This window comes from Eschrichtius robustus, chromosome 3, assembly GCF_028021215.1.
Source record: "Eschrichtius robustus isolate mEscRob2 chromosome 3, mEscRob2.pri, whole genome shotgun sequence".
NCBI classification, from domain to species: domain Eukaryota; kingdom Metazoa; phylum Chordata; class Mammalia; order Artiodactyla; family Eschrichtiidae; genus Eschrichtius; species Eschrichtius robustus.
Window position 1 is genome coordinate 161,057,168 of NC_090826.1, and position 23,912 is coordinate 161,081,079.

At 38.7% G+C, this 23,912-nt stretch overlaps 1 protein-coding gene and 1 pseudogene across 9 annotated transcripts in view; one reads left to right on the top strand and one right to left on the bottom strand.

Moving 5' to 3' along the window:
- The window catches only part of SDCCAG8 (SHH signaling and ciliogenesis regulator SDCCAG8), a 282,699-nt gene that overhangs the window by 196,394 nt on the left and 62,393 nt on the right, over window positions 1-23,912 (top strand). For 8 of the 9 annotated variants that reach the window (XM_068541682.1, XM_068541678.1, XM_068541681.1 and 5 more), the window contains one exon: window positions 5,013-5,144. In XM_068541682.1, the coding sequence (XP_068397783.1) occupies window positions 5,013-5,144 (132 nt within the window). Of the gene's footprint in view, window positions 1-5,012; window positions 5,145-23,912 lie in introns of those variants that run through there. The other variant, XM_068541685.1, reaches the window with a different exon arrangement.
- On the bottom strand, window positions 1,227-2,789 carry LOC137763009 (heterogeneous nuclear ribonucleoprotein A3-like; annotated as a pseudogene).

The following is a 23,912-nucleotide window of genomic DNA, read 5'->3' on the forward strand; positions in this document are numbered from 1 at the left end:
TAGAGTTGGACAGACCAGTGTTTGTGTCTGGGCTTGGCTAATCACCATTTAGGTGACCTTAGGCGAATTATTAAACCTCATATTTACCTCCCAGAGAAAAGGGAATAAACACTTACCTTGTAGGATTAATTGAGACCATAATGTAAAGGATGAATTCCACTACCTGGTGTAGTGTAGGCATACAGTAAATGTTTTATTAGGCATTTCTTTGAATAATAGGGAAATTGAATGTTTTATAAATGTTTATTGATCATTTATGTTTCTTCCTCTGTGAGTATTTTTCATATCCCTTGTACTTTTTTAATTGGAATTTTGATGAAGAGTGGGGATAGCAGTTTATTATATAATGCTTCTAATATCCATTTGTCTCATTTTTTACGTACCCCTTTTTTTAATTTTGAAAAATTTGTTCCCAGTTCTTTTTGTTTCTTAAGAATTTTTTCAAAATCAAGGTGACTTTATTTTTTGTTTTAAATATTACAATACATGTCCATTGTAAAAATTCAGAAAATACAGAAAAGGAAAAAAAATTTTTATATTTCTAATCTGGACACCAAGAGATCATCAATATTAATATGTGGTATACATGTCAAAATATTTTTTATTTTATAAAATAGAATTACCTTATGCTGATTTTTTTAAAAGTTTTTATTTATTTATTTATTTATTTATGGCTGTGTTGGGTCTTTGTTTCTGTGCGAGGGCTTTCTCTAGTTGTGGCAAGCGGGGGCCACTCTTCATCGCGGTGCGCGGGCCTCTCACTATCGCGGCCTCTCTTGTTGCGGAGCACGGACTCCAGACACGTAGGCTCAGTAACTGTGGCTCACGGGCCCAGCTGCTCCACGGCATGTGGGTTCTTCCCAGACCAGGGCTCAAACCCGTGTCCCCTGCATTGGCAGGCTGATTCTCAACCACTGCGCCACCAAGGAAGCCCCCTATGCTGATTTTTAGTATTTTCCTTTTTTACAAAGATGTCACATTTTTAGGTCAATATATAACACCAATAAATAGCCATATTATCAGAATAGCATCTTGATATTTATTTTTTTAAGTAATGTAACTAATCATCTGTTGATACATTTCTGGGTTAAGTTTTCATATATTGGGTTGCAGAGCAAGGTTGTTTCTAGAAACAGTGCTACAAGGAACATGCTCATGAAAACATATGATTTTGTTGTGTGTAAAAGCTTTTTATTCTTTTTTTTTTTTTTTTTTTTTTTAAAGTTAAAAATTCCTTAATTTTTTATTCCTGGTACCACTACCACAATTTACAGGGCAATATACCTGATGTAATGAAAAGAAAAAGAAAAAGACAAAGCTACAACAGATAAAAGACCTCAGGAATGTACATCTAATTGACACTACATTGCATTAATCAATAGCTGCACTTTTTGCAAACTGTGGCTATGACAGTCCTGAACAAGAAGGGTTTCCTGTTTAAGCTGCAGTAACTTTTCTGACTATGGATCATCGTTCCTTCTGTGGCAGATTTTTACAGTTCCTCTAATGCATTTGGGACGACTGTCTCAAAGTAACCTGCAGCTTTCCTGACAACTCCTCGCTCTCTCTCCTGCTAAGAACTGTAGCCCTTTTCTTCTGAGTTTTTAGAACCTTCTGCTACCATATCCACCACTTCCACCACCAGATCCATAACCACCACCATAGGGACTTCCCGAGCTTCTTCCACCAAAACTGCCCCCCTTCATGGGTCCATAATTTGATTGCTGTTGTCCACTATAATTTCCAAAATCATTATAGCTCCCACCACCACCATAGTTACCTCCAAAATTTCCTCCTTCATTGTAACCATCATATCCTCCACCACCGCCACCATATCCACCACCTTGGTTTCCATATCCTGGTCCACCACCACCATAGCCTCCTCTACTACTGTAACCAGGACCACCGCCATAGTTACCACCGTCGCCTCCAAATCCGTTATATCCACCATCACCTCCTCCATAACTACCTCTGCTGCCACCACCTCCACCACCATAGCCTCCTCTTCCACCAAAGTTTCCACCACGGCCAAAGTTACCTCCACCACCTCCAAAGTTTCCTCCACGACCCATAAAGTTGCCAGATCCACCTCCACGACCTCTTTGTGATCCAGCAGATTGCATTTCTTGTTTAGAAAGGGCCTTTTTCACTTCACAATTATGCCCATTAATAGTGTGGTATTTCTGAACAACAATTTTATCAACTGTATCATGATCATCAAAAGTTACAAAAGCAAATCCTCTCTTTTTTCCACTCTGCCTGTCTTCCATAACTTCTATGGTTTCAATCTTGCCATACTTTTCAAAGTAGTCTCTCAAATTATATTCTTCCGTATCTTCTTTAATACCACCAACAAAAATTTTCTTCACTGTTAGATGGGCACCAGGCTTTACAGAATCCTCTCTAGAAACAGCTCTCTTTGGTTCCACTACACGCCCATCAACCTTGTGTGGTCGAGCACACATTGCTGCATCCACCTCTTCAACACAAGAGTAAGTCACAAAACCAAAGCCCCTGGAACGTTTTGTTTGGGGGTCTCTCATCACCACACAATCTGTAAGTGTGCCCCATTTCTCAAAATGTTCTCTTAAGCTATCATCTGTAGTTTCAAAGCTCAGACCACCAATAAACAGTTTTCTCAACTGTTCTGGTTCCTTTGGATCATGGCCATTTACATTCTAAGATCTTCCTGTGTCTCCTCCCCCCGGCGGCGGCGGCGACGGCCGGAGTCGGGCTGGGGGCGACCGGGCGGCGGTTTTACCTCCATTTTGAGACCGGACTCGCCTCTTCCAACCAGCTTTTTATTCTTATATTGTAAAATCTATGTTTCCTTTGTGACTTTTAAAAAGTGACTTGTTTTTCTGGGAAAGCACCTGAGAAGAGATAAATATTCTAATGCATTTTTTTCTAATCCGGTTTAAGGATATTTTTGGTCCTTTTGGAATGTTAGTGCACAGTGCACATTGTGATAGGAAATACTAATTGTGGAAGAATACTAAATTAAAAATTTCATATAACTGCTCCTAAATTCTTTTATATTGTATGTGATTTTGAAAGGATAGACATAGTCATTATTTACTTATTTAGACTATTTCAAATATAAGTAAATTCTTATTAGAAGAAGTAAATATAGATTGAGTGCTTAATCTGAGCTTGAAAATGAGATAATCCATGCCCTTGTGTGTAATCTGTAATCTAGCAAGAAGGATGAGGCACAGAGCACAATTCACAGGCGTAAATTATAAGCTAATGTATGCGTAGAAGCTAGAGGTAGTTTCAAAAAATGTGCTGACATACTGAGAACTGCAAGTATTAATCAGAGCAAGCTTCCTTCGAGATGAAACTTGAACCAAGGTGAAAACAAAATGAGGAATGAGGTGAACTAAAAGCGAGCCATTGCTTCATGCCATGTGAAGCAGCTTGGTCCTTGGGATAAATTCCCTTAGCAAATCCAAACCTTTTCTAGGAAAAAAAAAAAAAAATGGCTATGTCACCTAATGGAGGAATCCTTTCTTTGGAGGGAAATAATTTTACATCAAGCATCTCACATAAACTTCAAGAAACAAACCAACTGTTAACTACTCGTATTTTAATGTGCAAGAGTTTTAAACTTTCAGTTCTAACCTATGAGGCAGTAGAGCATGAGGAGATGGTGGAGTAAGGAGTAATGTTTAATTAAGTCAAGGACAAAGTACAATTTTTCTTGGACAGATGTCTTCCTTAGCTTCAAATTTTGAGCCTTGGAATGGCCATCCAAGACACTGAAGAAGTAACGTTATTTCCTGATAAACATCAATCATCACCAAAGTAGACAGATATCTGTAATCCCAAATGAAATAATGTGAAGACAGAAAGAAAATTGGGGGAATGGTACCTCACTTAGCAAATGGAGGAAAGTGAGCCTTAAATGTCTGCAGACAGGGATACTTGTATGTGAAGCAAGCTGATCTGCTCTCAGGATCCCAAAAAGACTTGGAAGGCAGGAGTGGAATATAGGACTGAAACCAAAGTTGACAGTTCTGCCCCCACCCCATGCAGCCAGGTGACTATCCCTCCTCCACCCAGAAAACTGGGAGCTTCCTCTCTGAAGAGATTAAACCAGCAGGCACTGGTGAAAATAGCTGCACTGAAATTAGAATAGAGGAATTAATTAAAAGTGTACATTCTGAAAGGTGAGTACACCACCCCTCTATTTCCAACCAGTTCGTAGACCACTGATGGTTAGGGTTGTACACAACAAGCAGGAAACTGGAGAATCCTTCTTTTGAGAAACAGAATTGGCCACAGGGGAAAGAATTACAGATACTGATAATATTGGGAATCTCCCATCAGAAAAGATGGCTTGCCACTCAATCATTCTACACTAAAGTCCACATGTTTAGGGAAAATAAATGTACACAAATGCATGTGTAATCATAATATACTCCTTAGACAACAAGGACCAATATTTATGTAATTGTTATGACATAAAACTAATACTGATTTAACTACAAACTGAAATATTAGTAATTACATTGACACGCTGGAGGTGGAGTCAGGGGGCAGAGGACCACCATTTTTTAAAACTATATGATTTTAATCATGTACCATTAAATTAGCTATGTTAATTAAAAGAAACAACTCTCTGTCAGAAATTAGGCCTGAGGTTGTTCCTGTAACAGCATGGTAGCTGGCCGGTAATAGATACTCAGTAAATATTTGGTAAATTAATAGCTGTCTTTTTAAAAATGGGATTTGATTATTATCATTTTTGTCTTGTTCTTTGAAAAAACTATCTCTGTTGAAGTTGTTATTCCTTTATCTGTCTACCACTTGAGTTCCTGCAGTGTGTATATCCTTCTACTAGACGTTCTGTAATTTCTGAAATATTTTATTTTACATAAAATAATTTTTATTGACACTGTTATGTTTAAGTACAGAGTTCAAGAAAATGATAAGGTTATACACTAAAAACATGCTCTTGGTAATAAGAACCTTTAACATCTGTCACTTCTGTGTTTATACCTCTCTAGATCTGAAATAGCTCAGCTCAGTCAAGAAAAAAGGTATACATATGACAAACTGGAAAAGTTACAGAGAAGAAATGATGAATTGGAGGAACAGTGTGTCCAGCATGGGAGACTACATGAGATAATGAAGCAAAGGTAATAAAGACTTAATAATCAACTGATGTGCCACATGTTGAATGTGTTTGGTTCAAAAACAGAATGGGAATTGCTGTGGAATAAATAGAATTCATGGTTACTATGGTACTCAAGGAACATGCTTAAAATCTAATATTTCTATATATTTATGCTTTCTCAATTTAGGTTGACCTTATAATACACAGAGAGGAGAGCACTTTCCCTCTTTACTATTCTCTAAAGACACAGAAGTAGATTTAATAAAGAACATTGTAGGAAAACCATCTACCTTTAAGGTGCAAGCTGGTAATGTAATATGCAGGAATTTCAAAACTTCTCTTCTAGAAATTAGGTTTTGTATGTATTTTTGTAAGATAAAACATGTAAGGCCTAAGAAGGTTAAATATATTGCTAGAGTCAGAATTTGACTCCAGACCCTTTGGTTCTTCCTAGTGGTGTACTTTGAGCAAGTTACTTAACCTCTCTGAGCATCAGTTTCTTCATCTATATATTGGAGCTAACAATAGCCACTTTGCAGTTTGATATAAAGATCAAATATAATATATGTAAAGCACCTGGCTCTTAATAGCCACGTACTAAATGGAATCAATATTTACTCTCTTTTTCTAGATGGAGAAGCTCAAGCTGAGAGATACTAATGTATTTGCTCAAAGTGCCATATTGAGTAAGTTGGTAGAGTTCAAACTTGAATCATGGTCTTTTGATTCCAAATTCCTTTGCTTTTTTGTGCAGTATTTTTTTGTGTGTGAAAAACACAGTCCCTTATTATTTACTATAAATGTGTCATTCCTAATTTCTATACAGTGATGAAAATACCCAGGAAAAAAAATCTCAGCAATCACGTACATAACAGCAGTTAACCTTCCAGTGGAGATAGTTTTCTTGGCATCCATCTCCCCATTTCTATCCCATTCCCCAGACACCCCAGGCCTACTCTGTTTCAAAATCAATTGTTCATATAACTGAGGGGAAAAGAAAATATTTAAATACTCCTTTTATCATTATTTTTTAATTTAAAGTAAACATAGAGTCCCTTGGCAGGGGGAGGAGGAATGTTTATAAATTTGATCACTTGCTCTATTGAAGAGAAGAAAGGTAGTCAGAAAATGATACCATAATATTAAAATATGAGTATACTTATAAAGTATTAATCATTCATTTATTTTCTAAGCCAGAGATCAGCAAACTATTTCTGTAAAGGACCAGAGAGTGAAATATTTTAGGCTTCCTGGGCCACGAGTAGTCTCTGTCATGTAGTGTTTGTTTTGTTTTTGCTTTTTCTTACAACCCTTTAAAAAGACAAAAACCATTCTTAGCTAGAAGGCCAACAGAATGAGTGAAAAGATTTGGACCTTGGGCTATAATTTGCTCCTGTACTATGCAACCAACTCATCTTTCTAATATTTCTTTTCTTACATCTGTATATTGTTTTAGAGTTCACAAAATTCGCCTCACGCATGTTTTCTTACCTGAAACAAACCTGGGAAGTAGTTGTTATTATCATCTTCCTTTCCAGGTGGAGAACTAAGGCTCAGAAAGATAAAGTTGCCAACTGAAGGTCAGATAGTAAATTAATCGTTCATTCATTCAACAAATATTTATTGATTGCTACCATGTGTCATGTTCTCCACCACATGCTGGGAATAAAATAGCAAAGTAAATATAATTCCTAGTCTAATGGAGTTTACAGCCTTATAGGGAAGATGGATATTGACAAGAGGATTTCACAAATATCTAATTAATTGCAGTAATGATTAGTTATATGAAAGCGAAATATACTTTGTGGTATAAGCACATTTAATAAGGTGACTTACCCTGATCAGAAAAAGTTTCAATGAAAAAATGACACTTGAAATGAATCTGTGAGTGGCAATATAGGGATTACTAGTCCTAGGGCAGGAGCTGGCAAATTGTACCCCAGCCCAAGCCCATTTTGTATGGCTCAGGGACATAGTCATGCTCATTTGTTTACATGTCATCTGTGGCTCCTTTCACCCTACAATGTCAGAGTTGAGTAGGTGAGTCAGAGACTGACCTATTGGCTCACAAAGCCTAAACTATTTACTATCTCGCCCTCTCCTAAAAAAGTTTGCCAGCTCCTCTTCTAGAGAAAAGAAAACTGTAAATTGAAGGTCCTGAGGTAGGACTTTTAAAGAAGGAAAGAAACTGTGTTTAACATGAAGAATAATGGAAAGAATAGCATGTGATGAGGTTGGAGAGGCAGGTGAGGGCCGGATAAAGACAAGGCCTTTAAGTTTTTATTGTAGACCTTTCACTTCATCCTTTTACTAAAAGGAAGATATTAAAAGATTTTTTTTTAAAACACAGGAGAATTATGTGATCAAATTTGCATTTTAAAAATAGCATTCCAGCTCCAGAGTAGATAATGGATTGGAGCAGAGCCATGGTGTTTACACAAGACCAGTTAGGGAGCTACTAGAGCAGTTAGTCAAGTGATGATGATGGCTTAGATTGAACTGATAATAATGATGCTAGAAGTAAACAGATTGGTGAAATATATAGGAGGTGAAATCAACAGGACTTAATGACTGATTGGCTATGTTGGGTAGGGAAGAGTGCATATCCATATTTATGACATGAGCAGTACGTGCATAGTAGTAGTACTTAGTGGAATAGAAAACACACAAAATAAGCAGGTCTGTGGTTGAGATGGCCTGGGTTTGGGATAAGACCAAGTGTTAGGTTTCGACCCTGTTGAATTTAATGTTCAAGAGCATTGTACAAATGGGTATGTTGAATAAGCATGTGGACACAAGAGACTAAGCTCAGGAGTCCCTGGGCTGGAGATAGAAATCCCCACTGGCTTACAGAGGATATTTGAAACCTTGGGAGTAAATGAGGTCACCTAGAGAAATAAAGTGAGAAGGAAGATGGGCTTACTGAATCCTAAAGAACATCAAAAGTTTTAAAGGTAAGGTAACCTGAGAAATAAGTAGAAACTGAAAAGGCTTGTTATCATGCATGCCTACAGATGGAAATACTTCAGGAAAGAGGAGGTGATCTACCAGATGCTGCTGAGTGATTAAATAAGAGTGAAAAGTATCCATTGGACTTAGTGACATGGACAGCACTGGTTATGTTAACAAAAATATTTGTACTGGAAGAGTGGGTACAGAAATCTTATAATATGGATTGAAAACTTAGTGTGAGTTGAAAAATTGAAATAGCAAATTTAAACCACTTTTTCATAAGATTTGGGTGCACAGAAAAGAGGGAAGCAAGAGAAAGCAAGAGACAGACCAACCAACTGGTGGTGGGTAGATGTATTGGGAGGGGCATCTTGAAAAAGAGAATTTTTTGAGTTGTAGTAGATGTGAATTTATTAAATTCTGATTGTCAAGATTATCAAAGTTATAAAGTCAGGAAAGTTACATTTTCCAGCTGGTAGTTTGGAACCCCTGGTGTCCACAAAGGCAGACCAGGGAATTCAGGCTAAATATAGAAATGGTATTTCTTTCTAGTTATATTTTAAAATAAGTATTGATTCATATATTTCTCCCTAGAAAGTAGAACCACGTGAGAACTCCACAGTGTATACAGAGGGAGCAAGCCCTAGAGCTAGTGGAAATGGGCTGAACGCACTCATGTGTTCTCATGGGATTGAGTATTATGTCACCAACCCCCAGAAATCCTGGTGGTTTTTTTGGTTATACACTTTCACATTTTAAAAAATTTCTTATGGTAGTGTATTGTTTAAATTATATACATAAAAACCATTGAATGGGGACTTCCCTGGTGGCACAGTGGTTAAGAATCTGCCTGCCAATGCAGGAGACACGGGTTTGATCCCTGGTCCGGGAAGATCCCACATGCTGTGGAGCAACTAAGCTCATGTGCCACAACTACTGAGCCTGCACTCTAGAGCCCATGAGCACTGAGCCCGTGTACCACAACTACTGAAGCCCGTGTGCCTAGAGCCCGTGCTCCACAACAAGAGAAGCCCGTGCACCGCAATGAAGAGTAGCCCTGGCTCACCGCAACTAGAGGAAAGCCCACGTACAGCAACAAAGACCCAACACAGCCAAAAAAAAAAAAAAAAAAAAAAAGATAATAATAAATAAATAAATAAATAATTTTAAAAACCATTGAATGATGACATGAAGCTGCTGATTGAAATGTAACAAACTAATTATTAGTTTAGAATTGGTAATTCTTTTATAAACTACCTCACAATGATCTTTACCAAATCTGTAAGCTGTATTTTTCTAACAGAAATTTTATTCCTTGAAAACTAGTGTTAAAAATAAGAAGTAAAGTATTGATTTTTATCTAATTCAACATTAAATTTTGGAGGACTATTCATTATTTTCCGAGAAGTGCTTGAAAAAACAAAATATTGGCAAATAGAATCCAACAGCATTTAAAAAGAATTACACACCACGGTCAAGTAGGATTTATTCTAAGTATGCAAGGCTGGTTCAGTATTTGAAAATTAAATGTAATCTATCACATCAATAAGCTAAAAAAGAAAAATCACATGATCACACTAATAGATGCAGAAAAAGCTTTTGACAAAATCCAAACACATTCATGATTTTAAAAAACTCTCAGTAAACTAGAAATAGAGGGGAACTTTCTCAACTTGATAAAGAATATCTTAAAAAAAAAAACCTACAGCTAACATTATACTTAATGGTGAGAAACTCAAAGCTTTCCCCATTGATCAGGTGTAAGTCAAGGATATTCCCTTTTACCCATCCTTTTCAACATTATACTGGAAGTAATGCAATAAGACAAGAAAAGGAAATAAAAGGTATAAAGACTGGGAGGGAAGAGAAAAAAAACCTTTCTTGATTGCAAGATGACATGATCATCTATGTAGAAAATCTGAAAGAATTGACAAAAAATTCTTGGAACTAAAAAGCAATTATGGCAAGGTACAAGGTTAATATCTGAAATTTATTTGCTTTCCTATATACCAGCAATGAACAAGTGGAATTTGAAATTAAAAACACAATACCGTTTACATTAGCCCCCCTAAAATGAAAAGTTTTGGTATAAATCTAACAAATTATGTACAAGATCTAGATGAGGAAAACTATAAAACTCTGATCAATGAAATTAAAGAAGAACTAATAATTAGAGAGATATTCAGATTAATGGATAAGAAGACTCAGTTTCGAAGGAGGTCAAGATGGTGGAGGAGTAGGAGGACGTGGAGTTCACCTCTCCCCACAAATGCATCAAGAATACATCTACAAATGGAACAGTTCTCACAGAGCACTGGCTGAACATTGGCAGAGGACCTTGGACACCAAAAAGGACAGGAAAGATCCCCCATAACCAGGTAGGATGAAAGAAAGAAGAAGGGAGAAAGAAGAGAGGAAGCAGGATGGGAACGGCAGCCCTGGGGTGGAGCTTGAGGAGGAGAGGAGAGGTTCCTGCATCTGAGGAAGCCCCCTCACTGGTGGGTAGATCAGTTGGGACAGAAGGGGAGCTTCAGGGCTATCGGAGGAGAGTGCAGCAACTGTTCTGTGACAGGCAGGACAGAGTGAGACCTACACAGACTGTCCGTGCCACAGCCCTGTGTGCCCCAGCCCTAGACGTGTCCCCGGTGAGGATGGGGGCTGCGTGCTGGAATGTGGGGTTTGGAGAGCAAAGCTGGGTAGAGGACTGCTGTTGGCTATAAGGAGACAGCCTGAGGGGATGGGGGTGAGGACACTGCAACCAGGAATGCCTGTGGAGGAAACCCAGACTGCCATAGAAGCAAAGCGATCTGTAAGGGGCAGAGCTGCCATTGCAGGCTCTCTCCCCATGTGCCACCCCTTCCTCCCTGGGCACTAGGAAGGGCCCCTGCTGGGGCCAGCCCTCTTGAGCCAGCAGCCGGGTGCAAGGAGGGGCCCCTGCCAGGGCTAGCCTCTTGTGCAGGGGGCTGGGCACTAGGAGGGGCCCCCACCAGGGCCGGTTCTATCACGCTGGCAGCCAGGCACTAGGGGGACCCCTCTGGGGCCTACTCTCTCCTGCCTGTGGCTGGGTGCTAGTAGGCCCCCCTCCCCCCAAGGGCCGGCTCTCTTGTGCCCACGATGGCTGGCTCCCTCACATGCCTTGTCACCACCAGGGCCAGCTTCCCCACGTGCCTCATCAACAATAGGGCTAGCTCGCCCGCGCCTGTGGCTGGGTATTAGGAAGGGCCCCCACTGGGGCCGACTCTCTTGTGCCTGCGGCCGCCAGCTCCCCCTCATGCCTGTTGCTGCCAGGGCTCCTGTGACCCCAGCCACCGTGCTGCCGCCACAACCCCCCCTTGCCGGAGTGGATTCCTGTGCTCCAGGGCAGCCTTGAAAGCAGACCCCTATGGGTGGCCAACAAGCAGAGGTGGGGCTGAAACCACAACTGAGCCCTAGGGGCCATGCAACTAAGAAAGAAAAGCTGAAACCTCTCCACACAGCTGTGCAAACCATGAATTGACAATGCTGTGACTGGCTTTGTAAACTCAGTGCCTACAGAACATCTGAATGAATAGCCAGTGCTCCTGCAACCAAGATGGGCCTAGCTTTAGCAGCTGTAGATTTTGTCGGCACATACACATGGGGGTTGGGCCAGACTAGAGTCAGAGCTGCCCCCATAGCACCCACAGTAGGTCCAATCCATGATTACTACAATCCTGGGACCTGACTTAAGTAGATCTATGCTGGTAGCCTGGTGAAAACAACGTCTGAGAGACACCAGGGCCAATTGCCGGCATACCCACAGTTAAGGCGGGGCCTAGAGCAGTGCCAACAACAGTGTAAGAGAGCTTGCACAACAGGTGAAAAGTGACATAACAGAGCACAGCCACAGGTGAACAGGTCCAGAGGAGGAATACTCAGAGGCTTCCCTCCCAGTGGGAGTACTCCAATCCTACCTACCTCACACCGCAGATTAGATACACAGCTAAGAAACAGATCTGGGGGCCTCTACTCCAAGAACTAGGGAGCAGACCCCATGTCTGACAGGGCGGTGACAACCACAGAGCAAAGGGGAGGCCCTGCTCAATATCCAGTGCTGGCTCTGTTCACCACAACATCAGTCACACCTCCTATAAAGGGGATAACGGCCAGCATACACTGATTAAGAGGTGGCAAACATCTATACTAAAAACAACCCTTGCACCAAAAATATTAAACCCATGCAGGCTACATAGGGACTTTCCCACATAAAATAGCCCTCCAAGACAGTCTGAGGGTCTGGAATTGGGTAGAAGAACCCCCAGACCATTTAGCCATGAAGGCCAGCAGGGCTTGAGTGCAGGAACTCCATAGGGCTGGGAGAAACAGAGACTAAACGCTTGGATGGCACACACAAGCTCTCACATGCACTGGGACCCGGCACAAAGCAGTACCTCAATAGCAACCTGGGCTACACCTACCTAGGGGTCTTAGAGGGTGTCCTGGCGAGGTGAAGGTCGACTATCACTCACCACGAGGGCAAGAACACTGGTGGCAGAAGCCCCAGGGAATATTGATTGGAGTGAGATCTTCCGGAGGTCCATATTTTGGCACCAAGACCCAGCCCCACCCAACAACCTGCGGCTCCAAAGCTGGAAAACCTCAGGCCAAACAACCACCAAGATAGGAATACAGCCCCACCCATCAGAAGACAGGCTGCCTGAAGTCGTACTGAGCTCACATCCACCTCAAAACACACCCCTTGACGTGGCCCTGCCCATCAGAGGGACAAGACCCAGCTGCACCCACGAGAGGGCAGGCACCAGTCCCTTCCACCAGGAAGGCTGCACAAGCCCCTGGACCAAACTCACCCACCAGGGAGCAGACACCAGAAGCAAGAGAACTACAGTCCTGCAGCCTGTGGAAAGGACACCACAAACACAGAAAGTTAGACAAAATGAGATGACAGAGAAATATGTTACAAAAGAAGGAACAAGATAAAAACCCACAAGAACAACTAAATGAAGAGGAGACAGGCAATCTACCTGAAAAAGAATTCAGAGTAATGATAGTAAAGATGATCCAAAATCTTGGAAAAAGAGTGGAGGGATAGATCAAGAAGATACAAGAAATGTTTAACAAGGAGCTAGAAGATTTAAAGTACAAACAAACAGATGAACAATACAATAACTGAAATGAAAAATGCAGTAGAAGGAATCCATAGCAGAATAACTGAGGCAGAAGAACGAATAAGTGAAGTGGAAGACATAGTGGTGGAAATCACTGCCACAGAACAGAATAAAGAAAAAGGAATGAAAAGAAATGAGGACAGTCTCAGAGATCTCCGGGATAATAATAAACACACCAACATTCTCATTATAGGGGTACCAGAAGGAGAAGAGAAAGAGAAAGAGCCTGAGAAAATAATTGAAGATATTTTAGCCAGAAACTTCCCTAACATGAGAAAGGAAACACTCACTCTAAGTCCAGGAAGCACAGAGAATTCCACACTGGATGAACCCAAGGAGGAACATGCCAAGACACATATTAATCAAACTGGCAAAAATTAAAGACAAAGAAAAAATGTTAAAAGCAACAAGGGAAAAGCAACAAATAACATATGAGGGAATCCTGATTATTATTATCAGCGGATTTTTCAGCAGAAACTCTGCTTGATATATTTCAAGTGATGAAAGGGAAAAACCTACAACCAAGAATACTCTACCCAGCAAGGCTCTCATTCAGATTTGACGGAGAAAACCAAAGCTTTACAGACAAGCAAAAGCTCAGAGAATTCAGCACCATGAAATCAGCTTTACAACAAATGCTAAAGGAACTTTCGTAGGCGGGAAAGAGACTAGCAAATTAAAACAACCTTGTACATATATAGACTGCTAAATTAAAACCTCAGGGGAATAGCAAACCCAAAAACTACAATAGATACACAAACAAGAAAGAAAAAGCAACCCAAACACAACACTAAGGATGATCATCAAACCACAAGAGAAGGCAACAAAAGAGTAAGGGAAGAAAAAATAAAACCCCAAAAGTTAAGAAAATGGCAGTAGGAATATACATATTGATAATTACCTTAAATGCAAATGGATTAAATGCTCCATCCAAAAGACATAGACTGGCTGAATGGATATGCTGTCTACAGAGACCCACTTCAGACCTAGGGACACATACAGACTGAAAGTGAGGGGATGGAAAAAGATATTCCATGCAAATGGAAATCAAAAGAAAGCTGAAGTAGCAATACTCATATCAGACAAAATAGACTTTAAAATAAAGACTGTTATAAGAGATAAGGAAGGACACTACATAATGATCAAGGGATCAATCCAAGAAGGTACAAAAATTGTAAATTATATGCACCAAACGTAGGAGCACCTAAATTTATAAGCCAAATGCTAACATCCATCAAAGGGGAAATTGACAATAACACAATAATAGTTGGGGATTTTAACACCCCACTTACACCAATGGACAGATCATCCAGACAGAAAATTAATAAGGAAACACAAGCCTTAAATGGCACATTAGACCAGATAGACTTAACTGATATCTATAGGACATTCCATCTGAAGGCAGCAGAATACACTTTCTTCTCAAGTACACCCAGAACATTCTCTAGGATAGATCACATCTTGGGCCAAAAATCAAGTCTCTGTAAATTTAAGAAAATTGAAATCATATCAAGCATCTTTTCCAACTACAGACTATGAGATTAGAAATCAATTACAGGAAAAAAACTGTAAAAAACACGAACACATGGAGACTAAATAATATGTTACTAAATAACCAAAGGATCACTGAAGAAATCAAAGAGGAAATCAAAAAATACCTAGAGACAAATGACAATAAAAACACCACAATCCAAAACCTCTGGGATGCAGCAAAAGCAGTTCTAAGAGGGAAGTTTACAGCAATACAATCTTACCTCAGGAAACAAGAAAAATCTCAAGTAAACAACTTAACCTTACACCTAAAGCAACTAGAGATAGAAAAACAAAACCTAAAGTTAGTAGAAGGAAAGAAATCATAAAGACCACAGCAGAAATAAATGAAACAGAGGTGAAGAAAACAATAGCAAAGATGGATGAAACTAAAAGTTGGTTCTTTGAGAAGATAAACAAAATTGATAACTCTTTAGCCAGACTCATAAAGAATAAAAGGGAGAGGACTCAAATCAATAAAATCAGAAATGAAAGAGGATCAGTTACAATGGACACAACAGAAATACAAAGGATCATAAGAGACTACTACAAGCAACTATACGCCGATAAAATGGACAACCAAGAAGAAATGGACAAATTCCTAGAAAGGTATAACCTTCCAAGACTGAACAAGGAAGAAATAGAAAATATGAACAGAACAATCACATGTACTGAAATTGAAACTGATTAAAAATCTTCCAACAAACAAAAGTCCAGATGGCTTCACAGGTGAATTCTATCAAACATTTAGAGAAGAGTTAACACCTATCCTTCTCAAACTCTTCCCAAAAATTGCAGAGGGAGGAACACTCCCAAGCTCATTCTACAAGGCCACCATCACCATGATACCAAAACCAGACAAAGATATCACAAAAAAAGAAAATTACAGGCCAATATCATTGATAAATATAGATGTAAAAATCCTCAACAAAATACTAGCAAACCGAATCCAACAACACATTAAAAGGATCATACACCATGATCAAGTGGAATTTATCCCAGGGATGCAAGGATTTCTCAATATCTGCAAATCAATCAATGTGATACACCACATTAACAAACGGAAGAATAAAAACCATATGATCATCTCAATAGATGCAGAAAAAGCTTTTGACAAAATTCAACACCCATTTATGATAAAAACTCTCCAGAAGTTTTTATCATAGGGTATAGAGGGCATAGAGGGAACCTACTTCAACATAATAAAGGCCATATACAACAAACCCACAGCAAACATCATTCTCGACAGTGAAAAATTGAAAGCATTTCCTCTAAGATCAGGAAGAAGACAAGGATGTCCACTCTAGCCATTTTCATTCAACATAGTTTCGGAAGTCCTAGCCATGGCAATCAGAGAAGAAAAAGAGATAAAAGGAATTCAAACTGGAAAAGAAGTAAAACTGTCACTGTTTGCAGATGACATGATACATAGAAAATCCTAAATATGCTACTAGAAAACTATTAGAGTTCATCAATGAATTTGGTAAATTTGCAGGATACAAAATAAATACACAGAAATCTCTTGCATTCCTATACACTAACAATGAAAGATCAGAAAGAGAAATTAAGGAAACTATCCCATTTACCATCACATCAAGAAGAATAAAATACCTAAGAATAAACCTACCTAAGGAGGCAAAAGACCTGTACTCAGAAAACTATAAGATACTGATGAAAGAAACCAAAGATGACACAAACAGATGGAGAGCCATACCTTGTTCTTGGATTGGAAGAATCAATATTGTCAAAATGACTATACTACCCAAAGTAATCTACAGATTCAATGCAATCCCTATCAAATTACCAATAGCATTTTTCACAATCAGAACAGAAAATTGTACAATTTGTATGGAAACACAAAAGACCCTGTATAGCCAAGGCAATCTTGAGAAAGAAAAACAGAGCTGGAGAAATCAGACTCCCTGACTTCAGACTATACTACAAAGTTACAGTCATCAAACAGTATGGTACTGGCACAAAAAAACAGAAATATAAATCAATGGAAAAGGATAGAAAGTCTAGAGATAAACCCACATGCCTATGGTCACCTAATCTATGACAAAGGAGGCAAGAATATACAATGGAGAAAAGACAGTCTCTTCAGTATGTGGTGCTGGGAAAATTGGACAGCTACCTGTAAAGAATGAAATTAAAATGCTACCTAACACCGTACACAAAAATAAACTCAAAATGGATTAAAGATCTAAATGTAGGACCGGATACTATAAAACTCTTAGAGGAAAACATAGGCAGAACACTCTCTGACATAAATCACAGCAAGATCTTTTTTGATCCACCTCCTACAGTAATGGAAATAAAAACAAAAATAAACAAATGGAACCTAATTATAAAAGCTTTTGCACAGCAAAGGAAACCATAAACAGAACAAAAAGACAACCCACAGAATGGGAGAAAATATTTGCAAATGAAGCAACCAACAAGGGATTAATCTCCAAAATATACAAACAGCTTCTGCAGCTCTATATCAAAAAAAAAAACAACCCAACCCAAAAAATGGGGAGAAGATCTAAATAGACATTTCTCCAAAGAAGACATACAGATGGCCAAGAGGCACATGAAAAGATGCTCAGCATCACTAATTATTAGAGAAATGCAAATCAAAACTACAGTGAGGTATCAGCTCACACTAGTTAGAAAGACCATCATCAAAAAATCTACAAATAATAAATGCTGGATAGGGTGTGGAGAAAAGGGAACCTTCCTATACTCTTGGTGGGAATGTAAATTGATACAGCCACTATGGAGAAAAGTATGGAGATTCATTAAAAAACTAAAAATAGAGCTACCATATGCTCCACCAATCCCACTCCTGGGCATATATCCAGTGAAAACCATAATTAAAAAGGATACATGCACCCTAATTTTCATTGCAGCACTATTTACAACAGCCAGGATATGGAAGCAGCCTAAATGTCCATTGATGGAGGAATGGATAAAGAATATGTGGTACATATATACAATGGAATATTACTCAGCCATAAAAAAATGAAATAATGCCATTTGCAGTGACATGGATGGACCTAGAGCTTGTCATACTGAGTGAAGTAAGTCAGACAGAGAAAGACAGATATCATATGATATCACTTATATGTGGAATCTAAAGAAATGGTACAAATGAACTTATCTACAAAACAGAAATAAAGTCACAGATATAGAAAACAAACTTGTGGTTACCACAGGAGAAAGTGGGGAGAGGGATAAATTGGGAGATTGGGATTGACATGTACACACTACTATATATAAAATAGATAACAAATAAGAACCTACTGAATAGCACAGGGAACTCTCTTCAATACTCTGTAATGACCTCTGTGGGAATAGGATCTAAAAAAGAGTGGAGGAAAAAGAAAAAAAAAAAAAGGAGACTCAATATCGTCAAGATATCATTTCTTCCCAGCTTGATCTGTATATTAATACAAGTGCAATCAAAATCCCAGCAAGGTATTTTATGGATGGGGACAAACTGCTTCTAAAGTTTCTGTATGGGGAGGCAAAAGACCCAAAATAGCCAAAACAATTTCAATATAATGAAGAACAACGTTGGAGGACTGGATACTACCTGACTTCCAACTTACTATAAACCTACAGCAATTAAGACAGTGTAGTATTTAAGAAAGAACAAACAAATATATCTATGAAACAGAATAGAGGGCCCAGAAATAGACCCACATAAACATAGTCAACCAATCTTTGACAAAGTAGCAAAGGCAGTACAGTGGAGCAAAGACAGTCCTTTCAAAATATAATGCTGGAACAACTGGACATCCACATAGAGAAAAATGAATGTAGACATAGACACAGATCTTACACCTTACATGAGATTAACTCAATATGGATCACAGACCTAAATATAAAATGCAAAATTATAAAACTTCTAGAAGATAACCTTGATGAACTTGGGAATGGTGATGATCTTTTAGATATATCAAAAGCACGATCCATGAAAGAAATAATTGGTAAGATGGATTTCATTAAAATTCACAACTTCTGCTTTGAGAAAGACAATGTCAAGAGAATGAGAAGACAAGCCACAAACTAAGAGAAAATATTTGCAAAAGACATATCTGATAAAGGACTGTTACCCAAAATATACAAAGAACACTTAAAGTTCAAGAACAAGAAAACAAACAACCCAATTAAAAAATGGACAAAAGACCTTGACAGATACCAAAGAAGAGATACAGATGGCAAATAAGCATATGAAAAAATCATCCATGTCATATGTCATCAGGGAAATGCAAGTTAAAATGGCAATGAGATACCACTACCCACCTATTTGAATGGCAGAAATCTGGAGCACTGACACCACCAAATGCTGATAAGTCTTTGTAGCAAAAGGGACTTTAATTCATTGCTGGTAGGAATGCAAAATGGTACAGTCACTTTGGAAGACAGTTTGGAAGTTTCTTGTAAAACCAAACAAACATACAATCCAGCAATGGTGCTCCTTGGTATTTACCGAAGGGAGTTTAAAAGTTACGTCCACCACAAAACCTGCACATGGATGTCTACAGCAACTTTATTCAGAATTGCCAAGACTTGGAAGAAACCAAGATGCCCTTCAGTAGGTGAATGGATAAATAAAGTGTGGTACATCCAGACAATGGAATAGTCTTCAGCACTAAAAGGAAATGAGCTATCAGGTCATGGAAAGACCTGGAGGAAACTTAAATGCATGTTACTAAGTGAAAGAAGCAAATCTGAAAGAATTATATACTGTATGATTTCCAACTATGTGATATTCTCAAAAAGGCAAAAATATGGAGACAAAAAAAAGATCAGTGGTTGCCAGGGGTTAGGGGTTGGGTGAATAGGTGAAGCACAGAGGTTTTTCGTAGGGCAGTGAAACTTCTCTGTATGATACTATAAATGGATACATGTCATTATACATTTGTCCAAACCCATGGAATGTACAACACCAAGAGTGAACCCTAATGTAAACTGTGGACTTTGGGTGATTATGATGTGCCAATGTAGGTTCATCAGTTGTAACAAATGTACCACTCTAGTGGAGGATGTTGCTTAATGGGGGAGGCTATGAACGTGTGGGAAATGTGTATGAGAAGTGTCTGTATCTTCCCCTCAGTTTCGCTCTGAATCTTTAATTGCTCTAAAAAATAGTCAATAACAAAATGAGGAATCTATAAAAGTAACAGTGGAATTTTACATTAAAAAGTAAGAATTCAAAAAAATAACATGAAGCTATTTTATATGTTTTTGTTCTATACATGGATTTAATTTCAAATATACATTTTAGAGCACATTTTTTTAAAAACGTTATTGGCCAGTTTTGCCTTTTTTCTTACATAATTAATTCAGTAAGAATTTAATTTATGAAATGAATAGCTGTCATTTGTTACATAGGAAAATTACATCTATTTAGTTTTTTATTTTGAAGTAATTTTAGACTTATAAAAAGATGCAAAAAAATTGAGATTGCCTCTATACCCTTTGTCCATTTGCCCACAATGTCAGCCTCTTACAAAATCACAATACAGTTATCTGACCCAGAAAATTAGTATTGATGCAATACTAGAAACTAATCTCTAGACCTTATGGGGATTTCACCAGTTTTCCCCCTAATATTCTAACTCTGGTCTAAGATCCTATGCTGCATTTAGTTCTCATGTCTCTTTAGCGGTCTTTAGACCCTTAATAAATTCCCTTGAGTGAAGAAAACTGATTTGTGACAGTTCCTCAGTATTTCTCCATCATCCACAAACTTGACACTTAAAAAATTTTTTTTTTTTTTCTATTTCTTTTTTTTTGGCCACGCCATGCGGCTTGTAGGATCCTAGTTCCCTGACCAGGGATCGAACCGGGGCCCTTGGCAGTAAAAGCATGGAGTCCCAACCACTGGACCTCCAGGGAATTCCCAGAGTTGACAGTTTTGTTGAGAACCGCTCGATTGTTTTACATAACGGTCCTCAGTGTGGGTTTGTCTGACGTTTCCTCATGATTAGATTGAGGCTGTATATTTGGGGCAGGAATCCCAACTGTCCTTCTTGGTGCATTGTGTTGAGGGGTACATGCTGTCAGTTTGTCCTGTCACTGATGGTGTGGACTTGGACCACTAGGTCAAGGTGGGATCTGCCAGGTCTCTCTGCTCAAGAGAAATTATTAAGTGTCTTATGGAGAGGTACTTAGAGACTTTGCAAATACTCATCATATTTTTTAATAGACTTTGTTTTTTAGAGTAGTTTTAGGTTCAAGAACTTTTAAAATAAATTTTATATTTTAATCCTTAAATATATACTTATTTCAAATAAAATGTTTTTACTTAAAATTCCCCTCTTAATCATATTATGTAAAATAATGAAATAATTTAATAAATTTCTAAGGGGTTTCGTAAAACTATGTATTTCTGTGAAGGGGATTTTTAGAATCAAAATAAATCTGGAGACGCTGAGGTAGACACAGAGGCAACGGTATGTGTCCTGAGAGTAGAAGAGGGTTGGGACACCAAGCATTGAGCAGGAATTCATCTTGGACTGGAAAGAGTTACTTCCTACATTGCTACAGCTGTGGTTGAAAAGAGCATATGAGCTGATGAATGCAGGTTTATGGATATGGTGCTGGTAAAGTAAGCTGAGGCCTGAATTTGTTTGTTCTATATTTATTAGGCAACTATTTTGTACCAGTCACTGTACTCGGCCAGGGGATACAAAGAAGTGTCTTCACCTCTGCCTCATTCCCATGGTTGCAAGCTCCCTCTCTATTTGGGCTGGTCAAGGCACTATGAGCCCAGAGTCCAGAGCAGCTGTGACACCACCTGCCCCCTCGCGGGAGGTGTCTTCTGGCTGCTCTGTGCATCCTGAAACCCCAGAGGCAAAAAGGAAGGATGTCCTGGGGGACCAGCCACCCTTGGCAGCCTGGGTGGGAGTTGGTTGCCTGGAGGGTTTTTTGTTGTTGTTGTTGTTTTATCTCCTATTCTCTCCGTTTTGCACAAACCAAAAGTTTGTTGATAAACTTTCCCTATTCCTGAGGAAATTTCTTGAGTTGATCATTCCTCATTAAGAAGAGTAATCAAAATATAGACCAAAGCTCCCTGGGTACTGATGGCCAAAAAAGTGACCCAAAATTATAGGTCATTTCTGCAGTTCTTACGGGCAGTTTTTAAATCTATTAAGTGAATGTTTTAAAAGTACTGAAATTTGGGTTTTATAAGCCAAAACAACTTAATGAGAATGCCAGTGCAGTATTTCACTGGCCTCTACACCTTGCAGAACTCCTGTGATATTGCACAAGCGCCAGTAGTTTAACTTCTGATGATTTGGGGGAAGGACATTTAGTTCATATTGCATTATTAGTGTTGCACTGAGGTCATCTTGGTCTTCAAATACTGATATTATTAGTTTTATCTATAAAATGCTCTCACTTTAACTTCACGATAATTAATCTCATTTGTTGTGAGTTGTTTTGCTGACCTCCTGTAGTGCAATACCACATATTTACAGCAGCAGTGTATTATTTTCTCAATGACTATGTTTCATGTCCTGTATGAATTGTAATTCAGAAGTGAAGCATCCAGCATCTCTTTTGCTAAAGCAAATGTATGTATAATCCTCACCTCCTGTCTGTCCATCACCACCACCAGTTTTCTTTAGAGAGGTACTCCTTTGGTGATGAGCTACTTGGGAACCTGTGTTTCTAAATAACTGACAACATACTTTTAAAAGTAAATTAGCATAATTGCTGTGTTATTTTAGATTTACATGCCATTATTTTCTAATATCAAATTGTAGAAACTGGTATATAATCCATATGTTGCTAGGAAAGAAGCTCATTTCAACTCTATTTTGAAATGTTTCTTGGTTATCACTAGCTTTCATTTTGCTGGACCATGGATTAGGTAGGCAGCCTCCCCTAAGGGGTCTAAAGGCAAACAATCTGAGAGTATTGTGTAGAGGAAAAGAGGAAGCTACAAAAACCAGAAACAGCTTAGAAAACTTGACCCTTTCCCCCCAAATTGTACCAAATATATAAGTCAGTTCGGGTCAGTAAGCAATTTCTTTAAAATCCAATTATTCTACGCATTATTGGCAAAGCCCTAAGAGGACTGGAAGGCATTTTCAATTACATTTTATTGGGAAGACCTGAAATCAAATTGCTTTCCTCCCTCCCAGTAACAAAGGAAGTTCTAGCTTTAGGAGTTAGATTTTGATCTGAGAGTGAATAAGTTATATAGCTGGAACAAGGCAGACAGTATCATAACTGATCACCTGGGAGAAAATTAAATGGGAAATATACCCAACAAAAGAGAATGAGGAAAATGTCAGACATTTTAATATAATTCACACTTATTCCTAGAATAGGCCCAATACCCAGGAAAAGGAAAAAGACTCCCTTTCACTTCTTCATCAAATATTTATTGAGTGCCTATTATACATAGCAGTGATGTGCTTGGGTAAATCACTGGACAAGCAGACAGCCCTGCCCTTATGGAGCTTAACATTCTTTAAACAACCTTCAGGTTCTGGTTCTATGCTTTTAAGACCTAAAACTGAAAGTAGAGAGAAAATATTGTTGACCTAAAGCAATAAAACAGCCAGTTATTTTACCAGCAAAATAGGTTAATTCGGGAACAGAAAAGAATTGCAATTCAGGACATCTAATCTGTGGCGATCCACAGGCAAGTCCAAATGACAAAGGAGAGAAATGTGCTTTTCTAGAGAAGGACTTGGGCAGGCCTGTTATTAAACAAAGAGTTCACTGGAGGAAACTGGGAATTCAAAGTAGTGGCTTTTCATTGGCTGAGTTGTGACAGCCTCTAATTGATTGGGCTGTTGCCTGGCAAGGAGGTTGTTTTTTTTTTTTTTTTTTCCTTCCTCTTGCTGAGTAGTAAAGGAGTAACCTTCTACCTGTTGGAGATACAAAGTATGTCTTTTCTTCATGGGTCTGCGATTGACATGGAGTGGTAGGGCCTGAGAGTTCCCCTGCTGGCCTCCCAACTCCATTTTTTTTTTTTTTAACATCTTTATTAGAGTATAATTGCTTTACAATGTTGTGTTAGTTTCTGCTGTATAACAAAGTGAATCAACTATATGTATACATATATCCCCATATCTCTTCCCTCTTGTGTCTCCCTACCACCCTCCCTATCCCACTCCTCTAGGTGGTCACAAAGCACCGAGCTGATCTCC